This window comes from Canis lupus, chromosome 8 (genome assembly GCF_011100685.1).
Source record: "Canis lupus familiaris isolate Mischka breed German Shepherd chromosome 8, alternate assembly UU_Cfam_GSD_1.0, whole genome shotgun sequence".
Classification (NCBI taxonomy): domain Eukaryota; kingdom Metazoa; phylum Chordata; class Mammalia; order Carnivora; family Canidae; genus Canis; species Canis lupus.
In genome coordinates, this window is record NC_049229.1 from 12,890,207 (window position 1) to 12,916,760 (window position 26,554).

Here is a 26,554-nt window from a genome sequence, read left to right on the forward strand (position 1 = left end):
TCAGTGGAGTCAACCAGCCCCAGTCTGCTAACCACTGACAACACCCTTGAGCGTTCCTTTTTCATCCGAATGAAATCTACTCTGACCAAACGCGGCGTGCACATCAAATCATCAGGATATAAGGTAAGCTGGGCTCTGGGAAGGGACATATTTCTGTCTCAGGCCAATCCTAGGTCATTTGCATCGAGCTTCCCAGCTGGCTGCTTTGGGTCCATATAATTAATGCCTGTGACCTTGAGCAGCCCATGGGGTTCTTAGTTATTTTCCTGTCTCAAGGTAGGGGCTTCATTATACCTCTCATTCTCACTTCAGACATTGCTGAAGCACTAAATCCCTCAATATAGTGTCTTTTCTTAAAACACTTGTTAATAATGCACCAAGGTCTTCAGCACTTGCTAGAAATTCACTTTGATGGGGAAGCTGAACCAAATTCATATCAATCCTTAAGATGAGTGTTCTAGAATGGATACTTGTAAGAATTCTACTTCTCCCTTCAAATTCCCCCTTTCTCTTTAAAGAAAGACTATCCATTTTACTGACCTCTTGGCCACCAAGACTCATATATGTAAATAAGAAAATCAGGTTGGATGTCAGGAATCTTAATTGAAATTGCACTTATTGCACATTCAGTCATACCTTAGCATACATAGAATACTCAACATACAGAGCACACGTTCCCCACAACAGCCAGGACCAAGTCTGGAGTCATAATCTACATTATTATCATTTTAAGGGTAAGGATAGAAAAGCCTCCTAATCTCGGGAAATTCCAGCATTTCGGTTACCATAGCAACACAAATTAAGACCTATGAAATTTATGAAATGCCTTTGGCAACCTGAAATCTTATCAATTTTACAGCACACTACCCACTCTCTCACACAATATTTACCATATGCAGGAGGACAAACAGCACCCGAATATACAAGAGACGTGGCTGGCATGACCTTTACCACTTTTAGAGTCGAGAGCTTCCAAGAGCTCAATTCTTTAGGGTTACCGTAGCATTGCCAGGGATGCTTAATAGTCATGATCATTGGGCTTAAAATCCATATATAAGTCATCAGAAACCAGCGGCCGCATAAAAGTCAGAGGCGGGTACTTTGTTTGACATGAATTCTTCAGAGGGAAGCAGGCCCTTCCACAAACGACCTTTAGCTGAGCTGTCCTACCGTCTGAAAGGTGCACGTGGAACATCCTAACCTTTAACAGGGTTCAAAGAAGGAGACGCTTCAGGCAGCTCCACCCGCAGGAGTATGACCCCATAGCGAGGCCTGTTACAAAGGGATACATGGAGGAAAAAAAAATCCCAACTCTATCCTTAGGACTATGCTGATTTTTTTTCCTGCCTTACTGAACACAAGACATTTATTCATTACGAAGTGTGTAGCTTTAGCAAGTTTGGAATCTCTAAGCAAGCTGTAGGAAGAGCAGTTAGTGTCACTTTTATGGTAGGAAGCTGCGGTGTTTGCATTCCAGTCTTTAGAAGCTGCAGGCCTTCCTTTTCACCTCTGTTGTGTCAGCATTTGTTCCTCACTTTTAGTGGCTTTTACTGGTTTGTAGGGGGCATGTCCCAAGAGGGAGTAAGGGTGGGAGAGGTGAACCATAGTTTGACAAAGCAGCATTTAGTATACTTCAATATCATTGGGTAGTTTAATTTTTTGAACAACAATAAAAAATTTACTGCTTTCCCATGACCGACTAGAGATCATAAAGCCCTGCGAAATTTTGAATCTACAAAAAAGTACACTGTCCAAGTGGAGAAATCATTTGTGTTTCCACCTAGGCAAGAGACCACATAGCTTGCATTCTTTCTGTTTTTGTCATTTGGTCAGCTCAGTACAGCTGCTTTTGCTGCATGGCCTGAAATTGGACAAGCTCATTTCTTAAATATTAATAGATTATCCATTCGATGAATTTTCCTTGAGTTCCTACTCAAGAGCCTCTTCTAGATCCAGTACCCCAGCATTAAACAATAAAAAGTCCCTGTTTTCATGGTACTTAGATTCTAACAGCGAGAGACAGTCAATAACAATAAATAAAGAAGGTGATTTCGGGCAGCAATGAAGCCCAAAACAACCGTGGCTACCGTAGTAGACATGTTACAGTATCTGGGCATGGTGCCCCGTGCGTGCATCAGCCCTCACCACAGTCCCAGAAGAAAAAAAAAATTGTCATCGTTTCCACTTTACAGGTGAAGAACCTAAGGCCAGGGGTTAATTAGCATACCCAACTTCACAATTTGAAGGGACAGAGCATGGCTTGAACTCTGGGAGCCTGGCTCCACAGCCTGGGCACTGAACCACTAGGCTACACTGTTATGCTGAGTGGCTGGTGGGGCCACTTTGGATAGCAGTCATGGAGGGTGTCCCTGAGAAGGTGACATGTCACCTTGAGGGGTAAATGAGAGCACACCACCATGGAAACAGCAGAAGAACAGTGTTTGCAGAGTTCCTTGGGTTTGGGATTGAAGACGCCTTGCTGCAAGAAAGCATCCTCGAGAAACAAAATGAAATAGTACAATCATGAACATCCAGGATTGGAAAAGAGCAGCTATTCTAGTTTCCATCAAATCCTGCCATGTTAAGGTGATCATATTCCTCTGACCAACCCTGCCCATACATCTTCCGAAGACATCACGAAGGTCGCCATCCAGTACCTTACCTCTCTCCCCAGTACTGCTAACATGAGAGATGATTCTTCTACTCTTTCCCTGATAAGATGAATCATCCAACAGCTCCAGCTCTACCCCTCCTCCTCCACGATGCCCTTGCCTCGTTAATTAACCTTGTCTGCAAGTTAGGGGAAGAGCTGATGGGAGCCCATGACATGACACAGCTGAAGAACATCCCTACTTATCTGTTCATTCTCAGTAAATAAATCTAACAGCTTATAAAACATTCAAATAAAACTGGTAATCACCCCACCACCACACAATAAGCACAAATAAAAAGAAACAGCAATGGTAATTTCACCACACTCCCAATATTCCTCCTAATTTATTACCATTGTTTGCTTCTTTCTTTTCCCGTAAAGCTCCAAGATGTGAAGCCGTGACCGATGCAGGCCACTGTACTTCTCCATTTTTTCTGTGACCTGGGCACATACGCTTTTCTGACTTGTCTGTCACCTTATCTGCCACTCTTTCTTGAAGAGTGTTTTTATTGCTGACAGTAATAATGGCTGCAAAAGTAACGCCTGCCGAACATTGACTCTCTGACAGGTACTCTGCCAAACACTTCATACTTACTTCTCTAAACCGTACAGTATTGAAAAACTTCCTCTGTGCCAGGCATTTCTTCAACTTTACATACTATTGTTACGCCCATTTTGCAGGTGGTGAAACTGAGCTTTAGTGGGCTCAGTACTTTGCCCATGTTCACATAGCCCTCAAGCAGCTACCGAGGAGTCAGGATTGACCAGGCAGTTAGGCTCCAGAGTCTGCCCTCTCTACCCTCTGCTTCAGTGCTTAACAGATAAAGGCCAAAGAAGAGCTCGGCAGGAGCTGGACCTCAACAAATGGAAGGTTCCTCTCAATTTTTAAAAGAAAGACCCCCTGCCTGATTAGGACCTTCTCTTATGGCCCAGCACATCGCACAGCACTCCTTTACGGAGATCCGCAGAGATTTACCTTCCTTTCCAGGGACTTGAACACCTGCCCAGGTGCCCACCACCAAGAATTCTAGCCAAAGAAGTGCCCCTCTGAATCTGCAAATTCAAGTAGAGGGTGTGTGTGATATAGGTTGCTGTTGCTTCCACGCCCTGGGCCTCGGGAAAGTTGCCCTCTTGCCAATGAAGTTTCCCAGCCGTGAGCTGACATTCAGTTGTCTCTGTCCTCATTTGCTTTGAAATCCACGGTAGCACGTTATCTGGACCAGCCACTTTTTATGCCTCAGGGGCTTCTTGTTGTTTAGGTCCCATTGTTGGCCACATATCTTAGCCTAACACAGCTCTCCTTTAAATTGCATTGCATCAATATTCTGCCTCCTTGATTAGGTCTATGTCTGGGGGAACTTACTAGGTATAGCACAGGGGGTAAAAGGAGATATGTAATCAGGGAAATTAGAGAAGTGAAGACTAATTGGGTCGCCTCCTTCGCTCCTGTCTTTGGAGGATAGTTTCCATTAGCCTGGGACTGTCAGTTTTCTAATCTGCTCTTCAATGCCCACCAGCACCACTGTCGTTTCTGGCGTTTCTATCCACACACATTGTGATGTCCTAACTGGGATGGCATAGCGGAGCATCCTGGGCTGAGAAACAGACACAAAAGAGAGAAACTCTCTGTCATGCTTATAGGATACTGAGAATGTCTCTCAACTCACCGGCAGAGGTGAAAACCTTCCCATGCCAAGGGGTCCTGCTAGGTCATACAGAAACAAGTTACTAAGGGAATAAGGGGGCACTTCAGATTCTTCCCTCCCCCCCCCCCAAAAAAAAAAACCCAACTCCCATCTGGGATGATTTGGGTATGGATTTGCCTGTAGCTAAGTGTCCTATTAAATGATTTCTGGGGCAGCCCGGGTGGCCCAGCGGTTTAGCGCCGCCTTCGGCCTGGGGTATGATCCTGGAGACCCGGGATCGAGTCCCACATCAGGCTCCCTGCATGGAGCCTGCTCCTCCCTCTGCCTGTGTCTCTGCTTCTCTCTCTCTCTGTCTCTCCTAAATAAATAAATAAAATCTTAAAAAAAATAAAAATAAATGATTTCTGTAACCAATTCAGGCTCCTTATGACATAAAGAGTTAAAGAGTCAGAAAGCATAAGTAATAGAGAAAATAATTTGTAGGTTCACTAGCTTATTGGGACTGCAGATTTACCTCAGCTCTAAGGATACCTGTATCTAGACATGAAGTAACAAAGGCAAATAAATGAGAGGGTGCTAATTAGCTAAAACAAATTCTTCTCTGCTTTCTCTAAGCACAGAGACGCCTTTTTAATTGGAACCTGTTCGTTTGTTTTGGTTTTTTTTTTCAAATTCATGGTTGCATCTGTTCTGTGGGAAAAGGAACTCCCCTAATTTTACTAGTAATTTGTTTTATTTGGGGTGTCATAAATCCCATTAATGATTTGATTAAATCTGTGGAGCCTCTCCCAAGGTAAATTTATTTTACATCAGGAAGTTCCTGAATCCCTGAGGTAAATCCAGTGATCTCAGGTTACAAACGCGTATTTAATAGGAGGACATCTTTGGTATACTTATTAAAAATCCAAATGAATACACCTTCCAGAATGTATTTCACCAAAATTACAATAGCTTTTTCCTTCCTCCTCATTTCTCCTTCCCATTTATTCATTTTGTGTTACTACGTATTAAAGTCCTGTTGCAGAAAACATCAACTCCTAGGCGGCAAAAGTTAAAAACCAAGACCTACATTTTGATCCCCTTTATGCAGATGCTCTTCTGGAAAAGTATTTCTCAGAAAACATTTTTTAATAAAAATTATACCCAATATTAAAGAATGACATCTGTAGTTAAGAGCTATTTTCAGTGGTAAATGGCCCTCCTTTTCTTCTTGTTCACTTAGTTGTGCAAGTTGCATCACTAGGATTTCAGTGTCAAAATCACAGCTAGGTAGATTTCAAAGTTGAAGGCTTTTCACATGCAATGTATTCTTAATTGAATGTGCATATTGACAACTCTCAAGATGATAGCAAACTAGGAGGGAATCATTACAGTTTCAGTCATATGGAAGTTTAGTTCTTGGTTTGCTGTGCTGATGAGGTCCACAATAACGAAGATATAACCTCTCGCTCTTGATCATGTGCCCCTTCAATGTGCCACCAAACTGGTTGAATCCACCTAGCTCTATTTCTGGTCCCCTAACTTACAGTCTTTTTCTGGATCTATTGTGAGAAACCTCCCAGAAAATTTTGCTTCTCCATTCCATTCTGCACCCTGCTCCCTGGAATATCTCCCCAAAGCCTCAGTGATCTTTACTTTGTATCTGCTTCTAAGTCATCACTGGTTCACAGTATCAATATATTCAAGAATCTGGTCCTAGCTTACCTTTTCTACCACCATCTCCATCATTTTTCCCTGGAGCTACTATTACTGATGCTCTAGCAAAATCTGTCCAAATCAGCTTTCCTGAAATATATCTTCATTTCACACTGCTATGCTTTTGACCATGCTATTTTCTTTTTCTAAAATGCCTTTCCACCACACTTGCACCTAGAAAATTCTTTTTTTTTAATTTATTTTTTATTGGTGTTCAATTTACTAACATACAGAATATCCCCCAGTGCCCGTCACCCATTCACTCCCACCCCCCGCCCTCCTCCCCTTCCACCACCCCTAGTTCGTTTCCCAGAGTTAGCAGTCTTTACGTTCTGTCTCCCTTTCTGATATTTCCCACACATTTCTTCCCCCTTCCCTTATATTCCCTTTCACTATTATTTATTCTTACACAACCAACATGGCACTTCTCACATATCACTTCTTTTTTCATCTCCCTTGATGCACCTATTCTCTTCTCCTCTGTGCTAGAATAGCATTAAGACTTATGTAAGCTCTCTTGCCTCAGTTTTCCCACCTGTAAAATGAAGTTATAATAATATATAACCTGAAGACATTTCCTACGGATCAAGATAAATAACACATGTTCACCTAAGCATCTTCTCTCCTTTTCATCAAGTACTATCATATAGTTTCATGTGAAACTCACAATAATTCTTTTAAGTAATTATACCTTTCCCAACTTGAAGTTAGGTTAAACGGAGGCACAGAAATATGAATTGACTTATCTAAGGTCATATAGATGGTAAATAACAAAACAGAGAAATATCCATATCTTCTGATTTCAAATGCCTTCTCCTTTCCAATATACTACTCTGGATACCGGGTGATTTCTCACTATACTTCCTTGCCTCAGCACAGTACACTGCATGCAGTTGCCACTCAATACATGTTAGCTAATTTAAATTGCATGTTCTCTTTTTTTCTGTGATAGCAATGAAAATGTTGATAGTACTGGGCCCTGTAACACACTAGAGACCCTGCTAGTTAACATCAGTGTGACCAGTGGAATGCCTATGAACCCAATGACTATACTTTGATGGCTCACATTCCTTTATCTTGCCTGCCAGGATATTGTTCATCTTTACCAGTGCCTTACTAAAATCAGAATGTACCACATCCATAACATTCCCTTAAACCATCAGCTGAGGATTCCTTTCAGAAAACAAAAAATGGAGTCATTTTAATATTACCCAGTCATCATTACTTTGTATTGGCATTTGGTGATTTACCATTTTCTTTCTATTAAGTCATCTTTAAAGAACATTTTTCTAGATATAAATATTTTGAGGCTCTTTCTGAAAATTAGAACAATATTGCTGATATCATGCCTTCCAATACAACTCCATGATTTCTCAAAGACTGATAAAAATAAATGAAGTGTTACTCTAAGGAGGTTGGTTCTTTCTTTGCCCAAGAGGGTAACTGTATGCAGTGAATTTTAATTGTACCAGGAGAAGTGTAGCTTAGAGGTATGACTAGAACTAATATGAAGGGCAATGTGGTAGTGGTCCTTCTCTGGAGATTTCTAAGAGCATATACTAAACTTATCAATTAGGAGTCTCTCCTCCTCCTAGTCAATTGTTGACACGACTAGGTACCATCTGGATGTTTCCCCCAGTCTGAGATTCAGAGATGTTCCAGATGTCCATACATATCAGTACTTCTCCTAAAGCCTTTGCTTCGGATTTGTGTTGTCTTGAAATGATGACTACAGTATTCCAAACTGCACAAAATGTAACTGTCTTGTCAAATCAATAGATGAATTTTCAGAAAGACCAAAAATTCTGTCAACCATTCAGGCTTTCTAAGACTACGCATTTATTGCCTTTCAATCAACCCAGACACCCAGAATAAATTGAAGGAGAAAAAAATTCCAGGGTAGAACTTACAGGCAGAGGTTATCCTGATGAAAAATGCAAATAGAGGAGAGAACCAATAAAATCAAATTTTTAAAATCCTATTACCTCTTTTTTCTCCCTGCTCACCTCTGCACAATTGTCCATTACAATGTGGTTTCCAGTGTCATTTTAAATACAACTGACACTGTTTCTGATCTTAAAGAATTTATTTCCCATTACCAAGGCATGACAGTAGGTCTAGCTTGGGATATGTCATTTCTGCCGGGACTAATCAGCTAGCTATTTTACCAACTAGAGGCATAATCACTAGCCATTCTGTGAAGCATCTGTAAATTCTAAGTATGTCAGTAACTGCAGCCCAAGTATTTTGCTAACTTACAGGTATTTCATTTTTCATCATACAGATTTTAGAAAGAAGGCAGGAGAAGTAAGAGCATCCCATCTTCAACTAACACTAGATCTTTTCAGGTTGGCTGTCTGAGCCTTTGGTAGCTAAGAATGATGAAAGTGATGATTACTTTCAAAACGAAATCTTTGATGTAAAAATTAACAACTCTTTCTGTATATAGTGTCTTGCACTAATCCCCTTCAGAATTATCATCAATGTCCCTATAAATATATTCTCAATCTGATAATTTCCTTAAATGTAATCTCACTATATGAGACTTTAGCCCAATTAAAAAAAAAAAAAAAGTCTTAAAAGGAAAAAAATAGGGATCCCTGGGTAGCGCAGCGGTTTGGCGCCTGCCTTTGGCCCAGGGCTCGATACTGGAGACCTGGGATCAAATCCCACGTCAGGCTCCCGGTGCATGGAGCCTGCTTCTCCCTCCTCCTGTGTCTCTGCCTCTCTCTCTCTCTCTCTCTCTCTCTCTCCCTGTGTGACTATCATAAATAAATAAAAAATTTTAAAAAAAGGAAAAAAATACAATCTGAGGAACTAAAAAGTCAACTCAAACATAGTTCGTCATTTCTGAGACCTAGCTCTCGATATGAAAAATGCCTCAACAGCAGCAACCAAGGCCCTCCGTTGCTGTTTCCCCAAAGTCACCTCTTGATCCAGTGGTCTGAAGTAGCAGGTGCTTCACTCTGTACAGATTTCAAGGGCTTCCAGATTCCTTACTCTGTTTGACCTTCATTACTTGAAAACTGCTCTACTGAATGGTGATTAAGCACAGAGGCTATGATGTCAGACAGTTGGGGATTTGGACTCAGTCCTGTCATTTCTGACTCTTTGATTTTTAAGTAAATTGCTTAACTCTTTTAAGCATCTGTTTCCTTTCTCACAAAATCCTGGTAGAACCTTCTTCAGGAGGTACTGTAAAATAAAGAAGATATAGATAAAGTACCACTACAGTGCCTGACCCAGAGTAAGAATGCAATACATGTCCATATGTGAGGTTTAATGTTTATGGCACTTGTACTGTGAGTTGATCTAGATAGTCCAAAATCTTAACTTCCACAACTCTGCGTGTGCACCTATAACTATGGAAAATAGTAATTCATCAATAATATTTCAGATTATCTCCTGGAAGTTATACGAGCTCAGGAATAATAAATGATTTCTTCGGAATATAGAAAATGCATTTATTTCTGGGAAATTTCTCCCTGCTTAAGTGTCCTGAATATTGATTTGATTTTAAGAGACAAAATATGACTGAAATACGTCATCTGTTCCTTTAACAAAAGAAGCACATACCACATGGTTTTCTTTGGAATTAATTTAGCCTCATGGCAAGACTAACATAGCCCTTGAATGCAAGAAGTGAAGTAGGGGTAGGGCCAATTTCATGTTGTTGATCTCTGGGATAAATGGATCTTCTAGGCTCCCACAGTCCAGGAGGCTCTAGGTTTGGTTAATGTATCTATATAGACATAAATTGAATCCTTTGGGGAAGGCAAACCACCACTGTGGCTTGAACCCAACCTTGGACCACATTCTGGACGAAATTGTGTTGGCTCATTCCAAATAAGGGAAAAGAGCCTGGATTCTGGAGTTTCTTTCTTCTAGTGTCATAAATTCTTAGGGGACAAGGAACTAGTCACATCTCTCCTGTCACTCTATGAATACCCTCCACCATCAGACTAAAAGAATAACCCATTGCAAAAGAATGGCCCATTGCAAAGTGCCTTGAGTTACAAGACTTACTTATAAGACTCTTACTTAAAAGAATCATCTGTACTATCATTTCTCAACCCTCTGCTGCTGGGGGTATGGATGTGTTGGTGTGTATGTTTACTCTGACCTACCAGCGGGCCATGGATTGGAAACGTCACTTTCAGCTCATTGCTGGTAATGGTTTACAGAACCAATCCATATAAGTTGTTGCTGAACTGACAGCAGTATTTATACCTCCCTTTTGCCAGGGCTTTTGTACCTTCTTTTTATTCTCCCTCTGTATAGGTTGTCTTCAGGTATTCCCATGGGTCACACCTGCATTTCATTCGGATTTCTGCCCTCATGTCGCTTCCCTCACCACCCCATCTAAAATAGCTCAAGCACACCTTCTGTACCCCATCATCTTCTTTATCCTTCTGCCTTATTGTTCTTCATAGCACTGAACACAACCTGACACTATGTCATAAATTTATCTGTATATAATTTGTCTCCCCATCACACTGTAAGCTTAAGCTCCCACAAGATCTTCCAGGACATAATAGAAATTCAATAAACATTTGTTTAAAAATGAATGAACTTAGAAATATTGGTCATCATTTGTATGAAGGCTAGAATATATTCCTTCCTTAGGTCAGTCTGAAGTTCCTTTAAAGGGGATTTAGAGATGAGAATATGCAGCCACTGGAATTATATAACTTTTTGAGTTTCCAGGCCCTATTGCCAGGAAGAGAAGTTGAAGATTTTTCCCTTTTCCTTTTAAAATGCCTGTACTAATGGTTGACATCTTCTATAACATCTTTTTCATGCTATCATATTCAGTTTTTTAAAAATCAACATGTATTTAACTTGTACCGCACTTGTACCCAATTCTAGAGGCTAGAACTCTGGAAGCACAATCAAGAGTCACTTGATTATTACTTGGTAGTTCTGAATATATTTAACAGTCCTCAACAGCCCCTTGTCAAATGTCCTTCAAACTCATGACTCCTTGTAGAAGTCATGAGAACAGAGTGGCTTAATAGGGGCACACCTGGTGAGGGGAGTGAGAAAATTTCATTCTCCTGCCAGCACATTGCTATTCGCTTGCTATGCAACATTGGATGAACAGACTGATTATTCTGGGCTTCTGTTTCCTTGCTAGAAACAAAGGAAACAATCAGACTTGCTTCCAGTGTTCTTTTGTCATGTGCTTGTAGAGATTGTATCCCCTTTTAGCTCTACTCTCTACATTAGGGTAAAAGCCCCTTTGGGACTCTCAGGGTAGAATGGAATAGAAAGTCCACCTAATCTGGAGCAGCTTCACTCACTCCTAGAAAGAGAAAGGTTAAACCTACCAGCAAGTTCTAGCAAAGGCCACCCAAGAGTTAGCAACAGCTACCATACTGCTCTACAGCCCGTGCTGGTTTGAGAACCTGAAATGTGGGGAAAATGGGAAACATTTAACCAAGTCCCTGCCACAAGTGAGGAAAGGTCTAGGGAAGATTCTTTAATTCTTAGATGAACTTTTGTACCTTGTCCTATGTAGAGACTATGAATAGACTACATTTCTGGGAAATCAAATGAGATCCCAAATTGAGTGCAATAATAAAATGGTGCTTTGAGGATAACTCTCTTGCCTTATTCCATGAGCAGTGACAAATTGTTTTTCCTTACTTTTAACACAATGTGTACTCACCCCTTTTTATGCCAAATAACACACATTTTATGTTCTTATTAAATTCATCTATCTTCACCTTTAATTTTTTTTTTTGCAGTTGGCTTATTGATGAACATCTCTGTCAGCGTTGTCTGAAATGGTTGTTAAGTTTCCAGTTGAAGGGAACTGCAACTTTTAACCTAACTGAAATATCCCTGCAGACAGTTGAGTCCTAGGTAAATGTTTTTTAATGCTGAATGGAACTAAGACTATTATCATTGTCAAATCCCTCAAAGGAAGGTATTGTGGAAATGTAAAACATTCTTATTCTTGAATTGTTGTTTTGTCATAAACTATCTTCTCCATGAAACAGTAACTTTTTTTTTGTCTCTTTCCACTGGAAAGATCTGGAGAATGACACAGTTGGTCCAAGGACCCATAGTAGCCAGATTCCAGGCACCTTGGTGCAGTAGAGGAATGTTAAGTTCTGTGGATTATATCTTTAAGACACAAAAGTGGCAGTGCCTAATGCCTCCATGTTCTCAAGCAGAGAGCCTTTAGGTCGGCCTCAGTGAATTAAAACCGGAAGTCGACATGGGCTGACAGCAAGCCAAGTCAGTAGGTGGAAAGGAAGTGGAGCTCGGAACCAATAGACCATACTGCCCCTCTCTCATAGAAGGCTGACAAAAGGCTGAACCTAGAGAGGGCCCTTGTCCAGTCCTCTTTTCCACACAAATCTCCCCTTGGGAAAGCACCAGTGCCAGTGTACCACAACAGTTCCGGAGACATTTGGGCCCTTCCCCCAAAGAATCTTTTCTCCCTCCTGCATACATAAATCATACCTCCTAATCATGCCATCCAGTCCTAAAAACTTTAAAAGGATGGTGCTCTGTGAGTGAAAATTCATAGGCACCTGCTCTTGATTTACTTCCTGCTTAGAATAATTTTTACACAGCTGCAGTATCACAGAGTGACTCTGTTCCCAGTACCCAACAGTGAGGCTCAGACAAGGGATATGTTGGATGTTTGGGTTATAATGATTTCAGCTATTCCTCTTTTTTTACAGCATCATTAGTAATCTGTCATTCTAATAATAATAATTCCCTTTTGACATCATGGAGGTAAGAAGAAATCATCACTGACATCAAAAATGAGGTGATATTTCAGCGGTATTATTTCGCTGAAGATAAAATGGAAAGCTTTATTACTCCCCATGCCTTTAAAGAAAGCTGAACAAGGCATATGCTGACCCTAGAGCTTATCTACTTCAGTTCCTTCCAGACTGATATGAAATAACTAATTTTAATTGTTCCAACTAGAGCTTCAGAATGTGCTTTTCCCCCCAAAGCTTTGCATCCACATAATGGAAACTTTTTCAAAAACAAGCTTTATCAGTTTATAATAAACCGGGAAATCAAAAGAAAAGTCCATTGTTACCAAAAATGATCTTTAGTTTTTGCTCTTCAGTATCACCTTTTGTTCAAAGTATTTAGGAATTGATTTCACTCAATCATGCAGTCAATACTAATTGTGTGCCTGTTGGGTAAATACACACTATTCCGGGTACTAGGAAGACAAAGATGGATAAAATAGAGTCCTTGGTCCAGGGAACAGAGTCTAGACTGAGGCAGACACACAAAGAAATGTGTGCTGTAGTATAGATATGTTCCGAGGGCAATGGAATGAAATAAATAAGTCTATCTGGTGGGACAGGAGAGCTTCTCCAATACAGCATCATTTTAGCCAGTTCTTAAAGGACAGACGTGCCCTACAGAGATATTAGAGAACAGAACTCAAGGCAGAGGGAACAGTCTCAGCAAAGAGATGAAGGCATCAAGTGCACTGAGCAGAAAGAAAGCTGGTCCTTAAGGGAATCGGGGAGTGAAGACATCTAATCTCACTCGGCAAATGTAGACAGGAGTAGGAGGAGTCTTCATTTAGTGCAACACAAACTCCATGGGCTAATCAATGTTCAGGGTAACAGGATGAAGATTAATACTGTTTTATTCAAACAAAACTTCATGCATTCATTGTGAGAAAAAGACCACCTATTTTCTACTAACGGGATCAAGAAGGTCATTCTCAGCCTATGGGATAAGAGAATAAGTACATGGAATTAAGTAAGTCATTGGATAATTCCTCTTGGAATGTTCTCAATTTATTTTTCCTTCGACCTTTCTACCCTATATGAGTGCTGGGATTCCCCCCCGCCCTGAATCTTAGAGGCTGATATAAAGAGACATCCTGAAAGGAGGAGTATGATTTTCCTAGATTCAGTAACTCAAGAAAAAAAAAAAAAAACTGAAATCCTTATGCATTAAAATCTTAGATTGCAAAACAAATCAGAAATAGGAAGCATCACACAGACCTGAGTCAGCTGAGTATGTGGTCTGTACACTGTTAGGTATCTGAAATCTTGGAAATGTCTGGGTACTTGGCATAATATAAGCAAAGCCTACGTATCCGGCAGCCTACGGTTTCCCTTAAATATAACATTTTGTAAAACCTCTGGTTTTAGGAATGGTGACTTCTTTCTCATTAAAAAAAAAAAAAAAGATTACTTGTACTTCAACTCATTTTCTTCTAATTCTGGTTGGCCATTCAGCATTTCTACTAATTGTAGTAACCTCTATAAACAGTGTTATCTGAACACCCAACCCCTTTGTTCCAATAAAGCCTGTGCATGTCACACCAGTTACAGTTCACCTGCAATTAAACAACTGTTCTCAGATGAGCAGTAACTGATGACAGAAAATCTGAACATTATAACCATGCAAATATTCAATATTTTAAGTGATATTTTAAAAGTCCAGTATAGCATCTAACTACCAGATTTGCATTAGAGCAAATTTTCACCCTTTCTTTCCCCCTCTCCCAAGAAAATAAAAATTTTCTATTCCTGGATTGAATGCTTAATTACTTCCTTAAAAACAAACTTTAAACAAATAAAAGAAAGAAAATCTCCCTTTCTCTATTTTTTTGCTGTGCCTGCAGAGGCTTTATCATTCTATCAAAGATAATATGAAACTTTGGTGTTTTGTGTTGCAGATCATTAGCTGACTTGCTTTTTATCTGCTTGATTTTATTTAGTTTTCTTTCTCAAACATCTTTTTTTTTCCTTCAAATAATCAATGCTCTTGATTGCTCTCAAATGCATCTGCTTGTATCACCACAAAGCTAGTGTAACCCCGTGGAGTACACTCCCAAACCATGCAAGAGCCAGTTAAGAGCAGATCTTTTTGTTTAAGTCAGCTCTCAGGATAGAAGGGGAAATCGCATCCCCAGTTGGCTCTTGACTTTTTCATTACCAAACACAGAGGCTAGAAAAGAGAACTGGACAAAAATGGGCTTGGGTATATGTTCAGTTGCTTTGCATGTACTAAAGCAACACAGAGCTGATGCACAATAAACAAACATGCATTATGGGTTGTTTTCAGTCACTTTATAGACACATGCATTCATAAATTTTGATACGGTTGTAAGAAGCCGACTTTGATGGGACCAAACTCACAGACGAGCTTTCGATCGCTGGAGCAACCACAGTCTAACTTTATGTTGACAATTTATCAGCTCTTCTCCGTCAAGGAAAATTGTTTTTTAGTGCTTGCCTATTAGCAATCACATGCATAATATGAAATTGAGTTTTGGGGAGGACGGCCTGCCATCTGTCTTTCTGATTCTTTTTTCAGCATTTCACGCTCAAGTTCAACTCTCTGTGTATCAGAATGCTGTAAAACAGGATTTACCCATAATATGGGCACTTAGCAAGAAAAATGGGCCAGATACCAGTGTTATCTTATAACTTGCAGACTTTTAAAAAGGAAAATCATTGATACCCCAATCTGTGTGTTATCTTTTGAGTGTACTTCAAATTCTGTCTGCCTCTCAAAGCCAACTTGGGTATGACTGGTTCTTGGTAGAGAACAGTTCATTAGGGTGCTTTGAAAAGTGTGAAGACACTTTCATAAAAATAAAAATTCAAATAAAAAGTGGAATGTAATGTGAGGTTAAGAAAATGGAGCTATAAAGGACTGGTGTGAAGAATGAAAAAGATGTATTTAGTTTCCCTTCCAAGTTCCAATATGCTAAGATTTTTATCAATAATATTGTTTTTCTGCAACAATACCTGCCTCAGGGAACATCTGCTCTGTAGCTGTCAGGATTATACTTCTCAAAATATGCTTAAGATGATTCTGTTAAATTGATAAAAAATAGGACACTCTGCAATGTAGAAGGACTGCTCAAAAGCACATTCCCAAGCCTTTCATGTGTAACTGCATTTGTGCGGCAGGGCATTTATTATGCTATAAATTCCATCACTGATTTTGGCCAGTTCAGATTGATTCTGCAGTAACTGTAAGTAATGAACCTTCTAGAGCTGAAGGGGGGAGGAAAAGAGGAGGAGGAGAGGTAGCCAATACACATGTGGCTGTGGAAATACAAATCGTAGGGTTCGTTTAGGCACAGCTTTTATCAGATCATTCAGCCAATACCGTACAAAGCAGGAAAATATATATCCAGAAAAATCTACAGGTTCCTTGACCTGACTCCAGGAGTTACGACAGGCAGACGCAGGAGAACAATTCTTGAGGAAAGAAAACAATTCATCTTTCCCTGAACTTGTACTTCCCAAACTTGTTCCTTCTCATCTTTTTTACTGTCTAAAGCACAGGCAGCTGCCCATCCTACAGGAGCAATAAAATATGGAGCTCTTTTCTTAGGGAAAAGTTGGCCATCCCTGAAAGTGACCTCCCTCAGCTCAAGTACCTAGGACTGGATGGACCCTTAGACCCAGTGGAAGAAGGGGCTGGGGTGTGACTATCATCAGTTCAGACTTTTGTAAAGAGGGAACTCGGTTATCCTGGAGTTGATTACTGAGACTAGCAAGAAACCAAGGTAACCAATGAGATGAACAACGGGAGAAACACCACTTGAGGTGCCCCATGACTGCTGCCCCTAACCCCCCAGGCTCAGCCAAGGTGGTGGCTAAAGAAAGAAGGTGTCAATGAATGAAGCCAAGGCAGCAATAATCTGCAACTACAGTAGAGAAGTATATACCATCTAATATTACAGTGGGGAAGGGGGATTCTGATATTCTTTCAACCTGAGCACTAGGAAAATAGGCAGGATGTGGGAGATGGAAGAGAGTGTGATTTGGGATCATGGATGTCAGCAAAGCTAGAGAGGAGTAGAGTAGCGAGATTTTGGGAAGGAAGGAGGAGAAGAATATGCAAAGGGTTGACATGAAAGACACACTTCACCTAGGGAGGGAAACCAAGGAAATCTTCAGTTTATTCTTACCCAGCTCCCTTCTCCTCTCTGATTTCACTTTCATGGAATGCTTAGGAACAGGGTCAGGCCCAGAATGTTGGACCTGATAGCATGGGCATTAGGGGCATAGCTTCAATGGAATGTGAACAGGCAGCATTTTGTTCTGGTCCTGGAGTTTGTGTCCCGATCCCAGTGAATTTTCAAAACTACAGAGGTATGAACAGATAATCCATCTCAGAGAATGGCAAAGCATCCTCACTGTTCATTTGCCCCCAAGAACAAATACCACAAACTTTTCTGAGATTCTCCCCCTATGTTCCTTTCCCTTTCCCTCTTGAGAATCATAGAACTGTAGAGCTGAAAAGTTCATAGATGTGGTATTTGAATATTATGAGGTAGATGTGGGGCCTCTTGAAATATGTACATTTATCACTGGGCTATTTCTTTGGAGTGATTATTAACTGCCATAAGTCGTCTTACGTCAGAAACCACAGATATAGATCAAGGCAGGTCTTTAGATATGGGCACCCAGAGTTAGCCACATGGGGAGCCCAGAGCTATTGTGGGAGGGGGTATTGGACAACACAAGTGTAGTAATAGGTCCAGAATGGACATTCCCAGCTCCAGAGGAGCCCAGAGCTATTGTGGGAGGGGGTATTGGACAACACAAGTGTAGTAATAGGTCCCCAGCTCCAGAGGAAACCTGACAAAAGCTTCTTCCTGTATGCATTACTTGGTACCATTAACATTATCACAGCTCACCATCAGTCACCCCTCCTGGCATCTTGCTGGCCTATATGGGCACAAAGCGAAGGAGAATAGAAATTGTTGCATAAGAAAGAGATGGAATATCCTGTTATGAATCCTTTTTTTGTTTTAGGCATGAGTAGGGATAATAATGAGCTTTAGAAAATTGTGAAGGATTTTAGCTCCCTTTAAAGGGAAGGACTTGTCTCTAACTGTGCCTGATGATTCTGCAGTATGCCACAACATTTGTGCAACTTCTAAACATTTTTTTTTAATTTGTATTTATTTATGATAGTCACAGAGAGAGAGAGAGAGAGAGAGAGGCAGAGACACAGGCAGAGGGAGAAGCAGGCTCCATGCACTGGGAGCCCAATGTGGGATTCGATCCCGAGTCTCCAGGATCGCACCCTGGGCCAAAGGCAGGCGCTAAACCACTGCGCCACCCAGGGATCCCCATTTGTGCAACTTCTAATCTGGTTCAGTCTCTTATTTCCTGTGGTCATGTTGGAATTTTAACATACCATTTAGAAAATAGGAATTATTAAGGAGACTGAAACACTTGTGAACTTCTAGAACTGTTTGGAGTGTCTTCTACAGGTCAGAGAAGGGACATAAAAATGGGACTTTAGATAGAGAGAAGCATGGTTACATGTCTTTCCAGAATAACTATATGATTCACTAGGCATATTTACAACCAATTAAGACTACCACAAGGTCAATGTATTGAGTTGTATAAAAAATTACCCATTAATTAAAGAATATAATATTTGCTCAGGAGTTGATTCACACATATCATTGGAATCTAAACTCTCTATAGCTATCAACTATGTGGTATTAATCATTGTAGCTCAGTAGAGCTACCAAACAGAAATTGGTAAAAATTATCTGTAAACTATTAAAAGCTGAAAGCAATCACCAATACAGTTATTTATAAGTGGGTTTTGTATATATAATGATTAATATCCAAAAAATCACCATTTTTTTAGTGATATGGTAGAATGTACAGAGCCCTGGCCTGAGAATCAGATGGAAGTTTAGCCCTGATTTCGCCATTTAGTATGTATCTGACCTTATGGAACTCACTTAGCCTCCCTGAGTCTGCTGAAAGGAAGTAATAGTGCCTCTTCTGAAATATTATAGTTATTATGAGGTTAATGTAAAATAATATAAGTGAAAATGTTCTGTAAGGTCTAAGTCTCTGTTAATATCCAAGATTATCAGGATTCCCGGGTGGCTCAGCGGTTGAGCGTCTGCCTTTGGCTTGGGGCATGATCTCCGGGTCCCGGGATCAAGTCCCACATCAGACTCCCTGTGAGGAGTCTGCTTCTCCCTTTGTCTATGTCTCTGCCTCTCTCTGTGTGTCTCTCATGAGTAAATAAATAAATCTTTTTAAAAATCGAAGATTATCTTTATTGGATTACAACTGTAAAATCTGGGACCTTAGCATTTCAGAAGATACTGACTTAGTTTATCACTAGGCATTGATTCTTTTCCTCGTTTTATTTCTGTTCTTGAAGCATATGTTTTTGTGAAGAGAATTATTTTTAACAAGCATTCAGATTACCTATTTTATTTCTGAAGAGGGCAAAGGGCAGAAACTATTTTCATAAAATACGAGGAGGAAGGTAGCTGGAAGTTACCACCATGGCTCCATCCCCACAGTGAAGTCTGTGGATTGCTCAGAGGAAAGGATTATGGAGTGGCCATGAATCCAGGGTTAGTGGGCATGAGGAACCTCTTAGGACTCGTTGCCATTGTTGCTCACTTTGGTTAATGTGAAGTCTAATGTTTATAATAGCCAACGATGAATTTGGTATTGTACTGTTTATTGACTGAAACCTTATATGTCCCTGTTTGCACTGAAATAAAGTAATCAGTTACCAGACTCAGTAATTGGTAACATAGAGATTTTAAGTTCCTTAAGATAGAAATAGTGTATTTTCTTCAGGGCCTTGATAAGCCAAATTCAGTGGACATTTTCTATAGTGCCAATGAGGTGGCATCATGAAGTATCCAGTGTGTTCAGGCAGTAACTAAGCCCCAGGAAGAATCTTATCATTACCTATGTTCTAAAGACAATTTCATATTGAAAGCTTTTTGAAGCAGAAGGAAGAAGCAGCTTTGGACTGTTCAGGTGGATCAAAATAGGAACTGAGAGTGGCAGGAGATGGAGTGTGGTCTGTGAGAAAGGACACTAACTTAAAGGAACATCACAACTACATTTCACTGTATAATGCCAAACAAACACTTCATCTTCCTAAGCCTCCTGCTCCTTATTTGTAAAATGGATAGACTATGTGCTCAATCTACCTTAGAGGCTATTTTAAGGATCAAGAGGAAAGAAAGTTCCAGACTTTGTGAACTCCCATGCAGTAAGATGAATGGAGAGTGTTCAAGCAGTTGGTACAGTTGAGGTACTCAAATGATAGTCTGTGCTCTGTGTGGTATACTGAAAAAGAAAAGACATTCTGTGCCTCTAAGGAGGAAGAGAGGCAGACACAAGAGAGAATATTCCCAAGTAGTACATTCCTAGTGCTGATTGAGTATAGAGACAATAGTAGGAATTCAGAGGAAAGAGGACAGCTTTGGGCTAGAAAGGCCAAAGAAGAGAAGGGATGCGACACAGATCCTGAGGAATGGATATTATTTTCACTGATGGAGGAGGACAGGGAAGGAATTCCTGGCCTAAGAGGCAGTGCAAGCAAAGGTACTGAGAAGGTAAACACAAGACAGATTCAGGAGATGGTATAAAAGCATTTGGAACGTAAGAAGGATAGTTATGGAAGATCAGGAGGTGAAGGTTGGGACTCAATTGTCACAAGACTTTCCTGAAAGCTAAGCGGTCTGAATTTTATTCCAGAATCAATTGAGGTTCTTGGATAGTATAATAATAATAATAATAATAATAACAATAATAATAATAATGATACTTTATATCGACATGGTACTGTGTATTTTCAAGGGTTTTTTTTTTTTTAGATTTTATTTATTTATTCATGAGAGACACAAAGAGAGGCAGAAACATAGGCAGAGAGGCAAGCTTCCCACAAGGAGCCCAACGTGGGACTCAATCCCAGGAACCCGGGATCACAACCTGAGCCAAAGGCAGATGCTCAACCACTGAGCCACCCAGGCATCCCTCAAGGTATTTTTAAAAGCACTGCCCCATTTGATTCTTCCAGCAATTCTGTAAGATAGAGATGGCAAGGATGATCATGCCCATTTGACACATGGGAATTGGAGCCTCAGAGAAGTCATGTGGTTGCTCCAAATTACACAACATGTAAATGAGGGCTGGGAGTCCGTGTAAAGACACTGTAGGAAGATGAATCTGGCAGCAAAATGCAGTATAAACTAAAGTGAGAAAAAATAAGAGAGACCAGCATTAGGAAGCTGCCCACCAGGTTGTACAGATGTGAGATTTCAGTAGTCTGTATTAGTGTAATGGCACTCAGGGTGAATATATCAGTAGTAAAAGATAGGGTAAAAGAAGAATTCCCAAGCCTGACGATTGGCCCTAGTAAGCGAGAGGCAGAGGATCAAAGACAAGTCCCAAAGAAGTGATGCACTCAGTAATTCTGACTTTAACCTCTGATGAAATGAAAGTCTTACTAAAAATAAGGAGAGGTCAAAGGTTCAAGTCTGAGTAAGTTAGCTGAACACTAGCCTTACCCACACTGGTTCTTTATCCCCCCATGGACAAAGTACTGTTCATTCCTTTTAGTCACCTTCCTATATAGCCCTGATCACACTCTCATCAGATACAGAGAGGCAGATCATGAGCTCCTTAGTGATTGTGAAGGCCCTAGCACCTGGCACCAAGCAGTGCCTAGTAACAGTCAAACATTTATCTATTCAATGAATACATGAATGAGTGAATAAATGGAATGCCCCCATAGTTTTCTTCTGAAACCTCAGGTGGTCATATATAATCTTTTCTTGAAAAGTCCTTAGTTAAAAAAAAAGTCTTTAGTTATTCCCAGATGTCTATAAAATAAAGTCATAATTCCTTTGTATGGCATTCATAGCATCCCCGCAATCCAGCCACCTTTTCCTAGGCCAGCATTTCCCACCTCCCCTGGGTCTCTCTGTACTCCTCTCCATTCCTAAACACCAACAGCAGTTCTGTACCTCTATGCTTTTCTTCAATCTAAAGGCCACTCAGATCCTACTTGTCCGTAGGAATTCTACTCAAATGCCACCTCCTCCAGGGGCACCTCCAGCTGTGTCTCCTCAGGATGGTTCCCCTGGTCACTTCCCCTGCACTTTGAATTTGCAGGCCTCACTTAGGGCTCAGCTCACGCATCCATCTCCCTGATGGGTCTGCCCCCACGGGACCTGGCAGTAGGGTGGTGGCACCCAGGAAGGGTTCAGATGCAATGAAAGAAAATAAAAATGGCACAAGAGCTGCTCTGGGAAGAAGATGATGCACTTAATTTTCATGTCCCCTTCTAAAATTTACCACTACAGATTTGCTACAGATTTCTCTCAGTGAAAAACAAAATTTATGTAAACACGGTACATGTATGCAAGGAAACGGCCTCCCTTTGCCTGTCAGAAGGCAGTGTCGGTTTACTTCACTATCTACGTTTTTCTTCTGCCCTACTCAGCAGAAAAAGCCCAAACAAAAGGAAGAAACTGGCATATTTTGGATTGACAGATGTCAAGGGACACTACCATCTAATTTCCTTATTGATTAATTTGAAGGTAATTTCCTGGTAACCCAGGCTTCCAAAAAGGTATTTTAAGTGGCATGTTGGTAAAAGAAAATTAATTTCTCTGCGTTAAACTTGCCAGCTTTTGAATTAATTGCATGAACATAACAATCAATTAATAAATGTTAAGCAAACAAGGGAAAATCGGTCAATTAAAAATGACAAAATTGATTCCAAGGGTAGATAAACCAAAAGACTGTCATAACGCTCACTTCGAAGTTTGGCTATCCTGCCTATGTACAATCTACCTCCCACTTTCTACACAGCATTCAAATTGCTGAAGCTTTATTATAATTTCTTATAAATAAATTACCACCTAAGCCGTCTTCGCTGCTTTAGAGGGATTAAGGAAATCAAACATAAACAGCAGTCCTCCACTAGCTACTAGGAGAAGGTCATTGCTTTGGGAAAGTGTGCCACCCACCGTACTTTGCAGAAGTGTTTTTGAAAGGGAAGCCTTTGCAAAGTGCACCAGTGTTCTCTAAATGTTTGCCAAGGCTCTGTCAGGAGGAATCTCTGTAGACTGCCTTTTTTCCCTTGGTCATAAACTCAGATGTCTTCCAGGGACTGGGCAAAGTGAGGAGTGGCAGGGCCCAGGGAGAGTGCGTGCCTTCGTAGAACATTCAAATGGAAACTTCTTAAACACAGCACTATCTGTCCTCTCATATTTGGGGCTGGATGTGGCCTACGAGGCATGGGTTTATTCTCCTGGCCTGGATTTTGAAATTTTTCCCCACACTTGAAAAGAGAGATGGTTTGCAAATGATGTCTAAAGAGAGTATACAAAGGATAGAATTTGCCTTGTCATAATATCTGTATAGCCTTTATAACTGTGCAGCGTTATTATTGTTGTTTCCCTGGCCTGCCATGCTTGCCTTTCGTCCCACTCAGTATGTGTTTCATCAGAAAACAACCCCATTGTCCTCTCCCATGTGGATTACAAAAAATCAGGGATCAAAGCAAGCACATTGCTGATTTCTCCATTTTGCCAAGGATACTGTTCATAACAGAGATGTATACAATTTCTAGAACTATTTATATTTCAGAAAATAGAAGATCTCCAAATAAAAGTGTGAAAAAAAATGACACTGGAGAAGTGTGTTTAAACTTCTACATCCTACGGAATCTTCACTTGAATGTTGACAATCTCTCAGTCTTAATAGAACCAAAATCAAAACCCATTCCCCCAAAATGTTTTGCTCCCATGCACCAGCTCTTTCCATCTTAGCACGTGGCACCATCCTCCATCCTGAGACTCTGGCCAAAAGCTTAGGGGTGTCCTTTGAGACCACTCTTTGCCTCATACCCCACACTGAATGCATTAGAAAATTCTGTCATTTCTACCTTCAAAGTGTGTCCACAACTCAATCACTTCCTCCCACCATTCCCTCCTGAGCTACCATCACCTCCCAACCTGGACCTCTGCAAAGGCCTCCTCCTTGGCCTTCCTGCTTCCCCTCAGGATCCCAGAGCAGCCATTCGCAGCAGCCAGAAACATTTGTCAGATCTCAGCACTCCCACTTTGACCATCCTCTTCATCCCCATATCCCAGAGCCTAGAACAGTGCCTGGCAATACATCAGTCTCCGTGATACTTGCTGAATATGTGAAATCATGTAGTTTGACGAGGTACACAAAAATGCTACAGGGACACTTGGATGTTTGAGAAGATGTTCTCCCAACTGACCAAGGGACCTGCCCCTGAATCTGAAAAATCCACACATCTGCCACTCTGCCGCTCACCCTATTCCTCCCTTTGAAAGTATCATGGAACAGGAGATGTTGTGTGTGAGTGGGGTAAGTTGGCCCATACTGCCTAAAGCCTCTCCTTTGGGGTTTATGTCTGCCTAAATCAAAGTCGGAATAAAAAAGTCAAGTGCTGATTCTAGTTCTTTTAAACAGTCGCATACTTACTTGGCAGTCATGATAGCACAAGTCACTCCAATAATCAAAAGAATCATTACTTGTTTTGCTAAAATCCCAAGGAAATAGCACAAGATGTGATATTTCAGCACTAATGAGGTTGCGCCTGCAGAAGTGTGATTTTAATTGTGATAGATTTAGAGAATCCATTGCAACACTGCAGGAGAACAGCATGCTCTTCCTGGTTCCAGGGAAAGGGCATTAATATCCCATGTTTTTGTTTTATTTAGTCTTAGCCGGCTGTGTGGAGAATCACCTAAGGTGATGGTAGAGCTACTAGGGACTACATCAAATAGAACCCTCTAAAGAAACTTTATTTTCTCCTCCCACACTATGAACAGAGACGGCACAACAGACGAATATTTGTCTTGAGTTGCCTTACAAGCTACCAGATTGATTTGCTCTGCCACTGACAGTTCTGATCCTGACAACCTTTCCACCACCTTCCGTCCTCCGAAGGTTGAAAGTCCCTGCTTGAGTACAGTGGCTCCCTAAGCCTTTACATGGGCAGATGGAGGAATGGAGTTTCTGTGGAATTTTACTTCATTCCAAAGACCGATCAGGGTTGGGTGTGAAAGCTCCTGGTGGAAGTCTGCATATGAGCAGTGTTGCTGATTACTTCATTAGAACCCTGAGCGCTTCAAGAGCCATATGCTTTCAAGTTTCTTTAAATGGTATTAGGGAAAAATATCCTCAAGGCATTATTTTTAAAGGGGACTTCAAACGTTCCCTGAGAAAAAAAAAAAAAGTCTAGCACGTTTGAACTCCAGGGGGTTGCAGGAGAAATCTTACTTTAGCAAGAATGAAACTGGAGCCCTCTCTTCAGTTTCGGGGGGAAGCAAGTGTTGGTCCCAATCAGAAATAAATTTCAAATGTGGATGGAGAAAGATGCAGAAAATTTCCAAATCCTTGAACCCTGAGCATAAAATAGCAGAGAAGAGGAGGACTTGAGAAAGGAAATATTTTTACAAAATCATTTTCGTTCTCATATTCAGTGAAACAAAGGGAATTGAACACTCAGCCCGTATTTTGCAGAGTGCCAAAGGTGGCAGGCTCTTCCCATTTCTTCCATGTAGGAAACACTTCGAAATAATCCACCTCCCTTCCTGGGTCACATGTATTCAAACATATTTAAAGACCTGGGAAGCAAGGCTACAGGTAGGGGTAAAGCTATTCATTTCTAGTTTCCCTGCAAAAGGGTCTGCTCCAGAGGTCAAATCAAAGAGAAGCTTCAAGTTTAAACCCTCCTCTTCTAAACAGATCCCAACCTGATCTCATTTAATGCATTGATATCTGGTTTCTTAGGCATTATAGTTGCCGTATTACATATCAAAAGGACTCTTGAGAAATTCCCTCGAATTGATAATTCTAATTTCTTATGTATAACTACTCTATATTCACTCAGAGGACAGCTGCATTGTATGCTAAATCATGAATCGTAGAAATTGGTCCCTTTGTACGTAGGTTTGTATTAAATCGAGATGCTCTCTTTTTTTTTCCCCCTGTTTGTTCCCACACTTGAGTTCCTGGTGTCAGTTTGTATTTGGCTTCTTGAGCATATTAAAGTTTTTCTAGTGCTTATGATGTTCTTGCCAAGAGCACACTTGCAGCAATCTGCACTAGAACAGTCTTTGTGCCAATTACTTCAAAAAGTATTCTTTAAAATAAAAAGAGGGAGGGGGATTTTTTTTTTTTTAGGGAACTTTCAGGTTATAGTGTGATGGTTTCAATTTTAATTTTTTAGTCAGTCTTACTGAAATGATGGCTTAGAGGCTCTGAAATGTGCATCTTTGGTTTCTCTCTCCCTCTCTCTCCTTCTTTAAAAGCCTCTCTACAAAATGGAAGTCCTGATAAAGACATAGGAATAGCTGGGGAATCAGTAGTGTGGAGGAAACTGCTGTCGTTGCTGACACCACACCCTCATCTACTTAAACAGCTTTGGAAAGGAAACTGCTAGAAGCTTGTTAAAGAGTTTCCAAATGTGTGTCTCTAAATGACTCTCTCTAATCATGGCTGAATAAACCAAACGCAGCAAATGAGCTGGTGACAGGCACAAAAGTCACATGAGTGTTTTGAATAGCATATGCTGAGTGGATAATAACCCATGTCAGGGCCATGGGGTCTTTTGAAGGTTAAAATCCTAAATTTGATCGAGGCATTTATAAGAGATACAAACACATTTGGGAAAACAAAGGAGGAAAACCAAAGAGAGTACGTCCGCTGAATGCACTACCAAATAAGAGAAAAGGCGTCAGGCAAGACGTTAGGGGACC

General features: G+C 40.7%; 1 protein-coding gene across 5 annotated transcripts in view; it reads left to right on the forward strand.

The window, feature by feature from the left end:
- Nucleotides 1–26,554, forward strand: part of NPAS3 (neuronal PAS domain protein 3) — an 845,222-nt gene that overhangs the window by 778,099 nt on the left and 40,569 nt on the right. For all 5 annotated transcript variants that reach the window (XM_038544466.1, XM_038544462.1, XM_038544464.1 and 2 more), the window contains one exon: nucleotides 5–123. In XM_038544466.1, coding sequence (XP_038400394.1) covers nucleotides 5–123 — 119 coding nt within the window. The remainder of the gene's footprint in view (nucleotides 1–4; nucleotides 124–26,554) is intronic.